At 38.7% G+C, this 8,173-nt stretch overlaps 1 protein-coding gene across 1 annotated transcript; it reads left to right on the top strand.

The window, feature by feature from the left end:
* The first annotated feature begins 33 nt into the window (after window positions 1–33).
* On the top strand, window positions 34–2,185 carry LOC125230801 (ragulator complex protein LAMTOR3 homolog). Its single transcript, XM_048136025.1, has 3 exons — window positions 34–160; window positions 240–432; window positions 1,094–2,185. The coding sequence occupies exons 1-3, from the start codon at window positions 117–119 to the stop codon at window positions 1,232–1,234; spliced, it is 378 nt and encodes a 125-aa protein (XP_047991982.1). The 5' UTR covers window positions 34–116; the 3' UTR covers window positions 1,235–2,185.
* Window positions 2,186–8,173: the final 5,988 nt, after the last annotated feature.

Below are 8,173 nucleotides of genomic sequence, written 5' to 3'. Positions count from 1 at the left end.
ATATGTCACTGATGTCACTGTCATTCACAGCTGTCAACCTACGATCTTAACACGATACGGGACGACTTTGTTTTTATTCCATTTTAAGTATTTTAACTAATCGGGAACGCCCCATAATGGTTGATGATTTGCGTAAATATTTGAACCATTTACTGGAAAAGTATGTACACATTTCAAGGTGCACATAAAGTGATCGAAAAGCATGATAACAGTATTAACTTTGCTCCTTTACGTTACAGAGTAAATGGCTTACATAGCATAATAATAACGGACAGAGATGGAGTCCCTCTGGTGCGGGCGGTGACTGAAAGAGCGCCGCAGCTTGCCTTGAGGCCTAACTTTATATCAACGTTCGGTATGGCGACCGATCAAGCCAGCAAACTGGGTTTAGGAAGAAACAAGACTATCATATCGATGTACTCCAGCTATCAGGTAACATAAAGAGAAACTAGATTCTTATATTCTTTGAAACTATTATTTAGATATGAACAACAATCTGTTTGTACAGTCAACCAATTGGAACCCTAGGCCACTGTAGAACTGTGTCATAGTGACATTATAAATTGTAGGAAATCCCTTACTACTTGTCATTTTGACATGGTTGCACATGGTTGACTGTACATATCTGTTCTTGTTTGACAACAACATATCGTATTACTAAGAACTAACCAAATACTATAATTAGCTGCACTTCTAACATATTCTGCTTATTTGAGCATATGAGGAAGTCATACAAAATGCAGCAAGATGTGATAGACATTTTGTATTTATCATTTTTGGTCTAATGTAGTGTAGTAGTTTTTATTATTAACTCCTCGTGTTTCCCTTGGTGCCAGACTGATTTCTGAGTCATCGGAATTTACTCTAATTAATCAAATTTCAAATTCGATTGACGTTATCGACAAGACAACACTCCAAAGTTAATAGAGTATTTCCATTGTCACAGTTCACACAAGCCATGGGGTGTTGGTCAGTTTTGTTTTGGCGAGTGGCTCTGAAATTAGAATAGTTTTATGTGCTCTGCGTCCCTTTATGGGATCCATGTGTGATTGTATGTATGCAACATTTCCATTTAAAGCTTATTTGATTTCAGGTGATACAAATGAACAAGCTGCCCCTAGTGATAACTTTCATCGGTAGCGACAACTGCAACACAGGTCACATCCTGTCTTTAGAGAGTCAGATAGAACCGTTCTTAAAGGATCTGGCGGCTGTGGTTCAAGATGCGCCTTGAGAGTAAATGAGTATAGTCATAAAATAAATATAAATCAAGTCATTCTAAGCTAATTCTATACAGATTTTGAAGTGGTAGAGTGTGTCAGGGAGCAAAACAGCCACACTTTTCAATTTAAAATCAGTCCAGAGTTAGCTTAGGCCACTGCATCTGTCCAATTTTTAATCAAATATTTTTTTATCTCTCATATTTTACTTAATGAGAGAGTGGGATGCAAGGTTAATTTTGATTAAAAATTGGACAGGTAAACGCCACACTTATATACTGTCATAATACATGTATGTAAGTCTGTGGCAGTCCTTAAATGTATACTAACAATGTAATACGTCTATTTCAATCAGTCTCAAAAATAAATGGCATGTTTATATTTAACTTTCGTCTTCAACAATAATTGAAACTTGTTTAATAATAACTAAACTATTTAGTTTTGAGACTGTCAATTTTATGTATGAGTACATTCACCGTCAATAATATCATCAAAAAGAACACTGCATAAACATCTGACACACTTATGGCTCTAGAAATAAGAATGTGTCAGATATTTTTGCTGTCTTCTCTTTGTGCAATCTTATCACTGCTGACTGTGCATGAATATGTCAGTGTTTTGTAAATATTTAATAATAAGATAATTAATGTCACTCTAAAATGTTTATCAGTAATTTAATTCTTATTTTTTACTCAGTGCCAAGTTGTGGCCAATTTGATTTTTATTATTGTTCAAACCTTATTTTCTATTAAGAAAACAATCGTTATGTAGTAAAGGATTTCATTTATTCAATGATAATTGTAAAACATCAATAGTAAAAACTTTTGTACAGCAATTTTATCAACAATAAATAATATTTCATATTTACAACATTTTATACAATCTCAATTTTTGGAAGCTTTAATCTCTAATCAAAATCTTAAATTGTGCTGATGGTAGCCAAGAACAAGATCTTGTGCAGAAAATCACTACAAGATGGTGATTCTATTACTCTGCTAGTTATGGCACTGGTCCCACCGCGAGCTAGTAAGCTATGATAATATGAGCTATCGGCTATAAAAACGAACAAAAGATAATCACTCCCGTGTAAATAAAAGAGACACGGCGATGTTGATAGTTCACCGTTGGGCGAGTAGCTATAATCATCGCCGTGTCTTTTTTATTTACACGGGAGTGATTATCTTTTGTTCGTCTTTATAGCCGATAGCTCATAGTTTACTAGCTCGCGGTGAGACCAGTGCCTATTGCTATCAGAATAAGCTCAGCCAAGTCAGGGACCAATTTCAATGACATTTTAAAAAAAGAATAGAAATTAAAAAGTGGCAACATATTTTTGAATAATATTTCTGTGGCAAACAAGCGTACGGCGTGCCAACTTAGAGTTACATCCGTGATGCCCTTACCCGATGTTTTATCCGAATACTCCACTCTTGTCTATTTCTACAGCTTGGAAAAAAGAGTAGAAATGCAACTATTTTTTTTAATCATATTAACACTTCTCATACATACCTGTCAAAATAGTAATTTCTTTTTCCCCCGACTAGCTCGAAAACACGTGTTTTGTCAATACCAGCGGGTAAAAACGCATTTTATCCACTAGTGGGTAAAGTAATTTGACCTTGAATAAAGTTAAATTAACTGCTTTAAAATTGATAAAAGTAGGTGAATCTATTAATAAAGATGATTTACCACCTGTGGAACTACTGGAAGCAGTGATAAACGCATTTTTTGTTTTGCAATAGTTTCCTCGCTATAGTGAGGGGAAAAGTATTGTGTTACACTCAGGTGCAAATGTATTTTACTTCTCGTGTGTTAAAAAACTCGCAAGTTCAGTATTCTATTCTCGAACCACTCGCTTCGCTCGTGGTTCAACTATGGAGTCCTTTCACTTGCTCGTTTTCCAATTCCACACTCGGCGTTAATGTTGGAAAAATCAGCATGCTTTGTAAACCAAAGAAAATGTTAGGTAACCACATAAACGCACTTAGAACATAATTTAAATGTTTGAATAAAAAGTCAGATGAATGTTCTGGTGCGTTGGGAATTCATTCTTGTTTCGATCCTACTACTATTAACATCCTAAATTGTATCAGTGTCTTCCGTTCTCCGTTCATATAATAAACCATCTTCATAACCAAGTCATCGTTTCCTTCCATCAGGTCATGGGCCTACGCTCTTTCAATAAAAATCAAGTTTTGAGCGATAAAAAGTGAATATAGTTAATACGGTTGCCGACGGCAATGGCGTCGTCCAGTATAAGTTCCTCAGCTCCACTCGTAATGGAAAAACTAAAGGGAATTGAAAACTATAGTTCTTGGAAATTTATGATGAAAATGGTGTTGATTCACGAAGATCTATGGGAATTTGTGGAAAAAGAGGTTGACGAGAAAAAATCCGAAGATGTGAAGAAAAGCCAGAAAGCGCTCGCACGCATTGCATTATCCGTGCAATCGACGGCCTTCGTGCACATAAGGAACGTGACCTCGGCACACAAAGCATGGAAGAATCTTCAGAATGCTTATGAAGATAAGGGATTATGTCGGAGACTAGGCCTGTTGCGAACTTTGTTTAGCACAAAGTTGACGGAATGTCAAAGTATGGAAAAATATGTCAACAGAATCACGAACGTCGCACAACAATTACAAGATATCGATGCAAAGTTGGATGATGACTTTGTTGCGGTAATCATGCTGAGCGGACTTCCTGAGGACAACGACCCGCTGATCATGGCAATTGAGAACTCAGACCTCAAATTGACTAGCGAAGTTGTATCGGCGAAGTTGCTGCAGGAGACGTTGCGACGTGAGGACAGCAAACGCGACGGAGATGGAGTTACAGCTCTGGCGGCTGCGAGGAAGCCTCCCAGGTGTTTTGCTTGTAAAAAGATGGGACATATCAAGAAAGATTGTCCGACGTTGGACAAAAAGAAAAGTAGCAAGGTGATGTCATCGTCAAAGGTTCTGCTCACGGCGCTGTCGGTGAACGTTGAAAGTGATCTTTGGTACGTGGACAGTGGGTCGGCGAGTCATCTTTGTCGAGATGTGAACATGATGAGTGACATGAAGTCAGATAAATCGTTGCAAGTGACTGTGGCTAACGGAGATAAACTATTTACGGCTGGTAGAGGCAATGTTAACGTGGAACAACGTGATGGCAATGTAAAGACTATAAGTGACGTGTATTATGTACCTAACTTAGCAGCTAACTTATTGTCAGTAAGCGCCATGGCTAAAAAAGGCTATAAGATAGTATTCGACTCCGATGGTTGTGAAATTTTAGATAATGGGGTTATTGCCGCGACGGCTACTTTGAAAAATGACGTGTATATCCTTGACACTGTTGAGGCTTGTTCGAAGGTTCCTTTACAGAACAAACAGGTGGCCAACGCAGCAGTGGAGGAGGAGCGTGCGGTTTCTAGCGATGAAACTGTCTCTGCAGCTTCAGAGAAAGTTTGGCATCGTCGTCTTTCGCATCTCAACAGAAGAAGCATGGAACTTTTAAGAAAAGGTATGGCTTCTGGTATATCGTATGATAGTGGAGATTTTGAAACGTGTATAGCGTGTGTCCAAGGCAAAGCGAGTAAGGTACCGTTTCCGAAGAAATCTCACAACAAGGCTAAAGAGGTCCTGGGTTTAGTGCATACAGACGTCTGTGGACCGCTACCATCGGCCTCATTCAGCGGTGCTAGATATTTCTTGCTCTTCATAGATGATTATTCTAGGAAGACGTTTGTGTACTTTTTAAATAAAAAAGGTGAAGTATTTCATAGGTTCAAAGAGTTTAAGGCTTTAGTAGAGAACCAGACAGGTAAAAAGATAAAATCGCTACGCAGCGACAACGGAGGGGAATACACCAGTTCTGCATTTCAGGCATACCTCAGGAGCAATGGCATCGTGCATCAAACAACAGTTCCTGGCTGCGCTGCCCAGAACGGGGTCGCGGAGCGCGCGAACAGGACAGTGATGCAGGCGGCAAGGTGCATGCTACAAGATGCAGGCCTGAGCAACGAATTTTGGGCGGAAGCTGTCAACACGGCAGTCTACGTTAAGAACCGTTGTCCTACGAAAGCTGTACTGGGGAGCACTCCTGAAGAAAAGTGGAGTGGCAAAAAGGTATCACTGAGTCATTTACGTATCTTTGGCTCTGTGGCTTATGCTATGACTTCAAAGCGTTCGAAATTAGATCCGAAATGCAAAAAGTACATTTTTGTTGGGTATTGTGAGCATACAAAGGGTTACAGGCTCGTAGACCCGGAACAACCAACAAAATGCATCAAAGCTCGAGATGTAACCTTTTTAGAAAATACGTTCATTGAAAAAGCATCAAATGATGACATTGACAATGTCATTGTGTCAACTGAAATATTTACACAAACTAAAATTGGTTGTCTGTAAAGTCGGTTTACGGACGGTAGTTTAACGTGATAACGTCAAACATTACAGTAGTATAGACAGGGGCGGTCAGAGTATAGCAAAAGGGGCCCGATTCTGGGACTTTTTTCACGTGTTTTTATTTATTTATTTATTAAAAATACACAAAAGTTAACAGTATTTCACCAAAGCACTTATGTGGTAATATAATTATGTACATGTTAAATTGACATAAATAAAAGCAAACACACTTAAAAGTTAAACTATGGTTATTACATTAATCACCTAAGGAGTGTAGAGTCTATGAACCTTAAGAGTTTTCTGTAAAACACACCAACACTATCAGCAAGTCAATATCGTCTGTCTCCAACATGATGCGGTTAAGAGCAGCTCGGGCTCGAGCGGTGCGCCGGCCGCCGCGAACAGGCGCCGCCGCCGCCGCGCCGGCACCGCGCCCGGCATGCCAACCACCACATTCGCTCTTGGCACTTGCAGCCCCATTCTCTCAAGCACGGATGCGTCATCTACTCTATGGTGAAACAGTTGGCGGTAATGCATAATATGCAGCAGTTTCCGTCTGGTTTCTAGAGTTTGAAGACCAACCATTCCTGTTACGAATAGAGATGGATACATATATGGGTAATATCCGTACAGTCGTTTGTAAATGTGCCTACAGAACTTCCTCTGCACTCTTTCTAGCATAGTGTTTTGTTCTTATTAGAAAGAATGCATTAAAATAAGCATCTTTTATAAATTAAAGTTTTTTTTAAAACCTACTAATTTAGGAGTTAGAGTGGTGCAAAGTTGCAAAATTTTCCCGTAGCATTACTAAGGCGCCAGAGACAGAAAGCGATATCGACGGAGCCCCGCTTATTACAGAAACTGCACAGAATAGGAGCCTTCGGCCGTTTGAAGATACCTAACGAACCTAACCTATACCTATATAAAAGTCATCATTTTGTATCCTAGACCGTTTGCGAGACACGCGTTAATTTTATTAAAGTGCTAGTGCATTTACTAATCTTAGAACCCTAATATCTCAGTAAATATTAATGGAGAAGAAAAAGTTTATATAACAAAACATCCTTATTTAAACGTGTTCTATATGATTTATCAATATTAACATAGGTTATATTGGTAAAAAAAATCATCGTAAATTTATTAAGTCTCTGGCGCCTTAGTAAATACTATGGGAAAATTCGCAACTTCGTACTGCTCTAACTCCTAAATAAGTAGGTTTTTCAAACAACTTCATTCTATAAAAGATGCTTATTTTAATGCAATATTTCATGTTTTTAAATTACAAACACTCAAAAATAATAAACACGAGCGCGCCATCTGTCGCAGCTGTGGTGCTTTACTCAGGCCACACGCTACAACCATACCGAGCGCATCGATCAGCCGCTTAGTTCCAACGCGCGCCAATAGATGGCGCTTAAGCTATATTGGGAAACGGGACAATGACGTCATCTTTTTCGTGCATGCTGCCCGTAGTAACGAGTTATTAGACGTTATCACGTCAAAAATGCAGATGTAAATAAAAATGTTGAGTTCAAATTGTCTGACCCATCTTCTGTACAAACAGAAACGTCTGTAGTGAGTGGTACGTCTGATGATGTTAATTTGACAATCACAATTCATGATTCGTCTAGCTCTAGTGAATGTGATGATCCGGCCGATAAAACTTATATTCCAGAGGAGGAGAGTACAGAAACTTCGGAATATGACAGTTCATCGGGTTAGATACTTTCCGGATTATTGGCGGGTACGTGCGATCCAGATGCTCCACGAACTGTACGAGAAGCACTGAGTGGTCCAGATGCAGACAATTGGAAAGAAGCTATGTCTTAGACCCACTGGAAAGCGGCGAAAAGAGTCCTGCGCTACTTGAAAGGTACCATGGATCTCCGTTTGACTTTTAAGAAAGGCAAGCAGCTGGACATCACTGGATTCGCAGATGCAGACTGAGGTGGAGACACCGTGGACAGGCGGTCGTACACGGGATATGTCTTCAAAGTAGGTGAGTCAATTGTTACTTGGGCAAGTTGTAAACAAAAAACAGTTAGCCTTAGCTCAACCGAAGCCGAATACTATTCTTTGTCGAACTCCTGTAAAGAGGGTTTGTTTATTCGTACATTTCTAAAAGAAATTATTAACGAAGAAATTGTGCCGACAATTTTCAATGACAATCAGTCAGCGCAGAAATTGTGTAGGAACTCTTTACATCATGCTAGGAGCAAGCATATAGATATTCGCCACCACTTTATTCGGCAACTTGTGAATAGTAATACGATTACTATTGAGTATCTTAATACTAATGATATGTTGGCAGATATACTGACAAAGGCGTTGTGTAAAGTTAAACACTATAAGTTTGTGAGACAGCTCATGTTACTTTCATGTAAGTAAATGCGTTAAAACTCTGTATTTATTTGATAGTTAAGAATGTGTTCTTAATGTAATTACCATCATGGTTATTTCAGTTACTTGTTAGTTTGCTTATACATGATAGTGATTACATGATATTGAAATGATTGCATATCAATATAATTACAATTCATAATGTGAATAACTGAACTTGGT

The sequence above is a fragment of the Leguminivora glycinivorella genome, chromosome 11, assembly GCF_023078275.1.
Source record: "Leguminivora glycinivorella isolate SPB_JAAS2020 chromosome 11, LegGlyc_1.1, whole genome shotgun sequence".
Taxonomy (NCBI): domain Eukaryota; kingdom Metazoa; phylum Arthropoda; class Insecta; order Lepidoptera; family Tortricidae; genus Leguminivora; species Leguminivora glycinivorella.
The sequence above is the reverse complement of the archived record's forward strand: the minus strand, read 5'-3'. Positions and strand labels throughout refer to the sequence as shown.

Bases quoted from the DNA above. Each gene is read 5' to 3' on its own strand.
- LOC125230801 (XM_048136025.1), top strand. From the start codon at position 117: ATGGTTGATGATTTGCGTAAATATTTGAACCATTTACTGGAAAA. The intron at 161-239 runs GTATGTACACAT...TTTACGTTACAG, and splicing joins TTGAACCATTTACTGGAAAA to AGTAAATGGCTTACATAGCA. The intron at 433-1,093 runs GTAACATAAAGA...ATTTGATTTCAG, and splicing joins CGATGTACTCCAGCTATCAG to GTGATACAAATGAACAAGCT.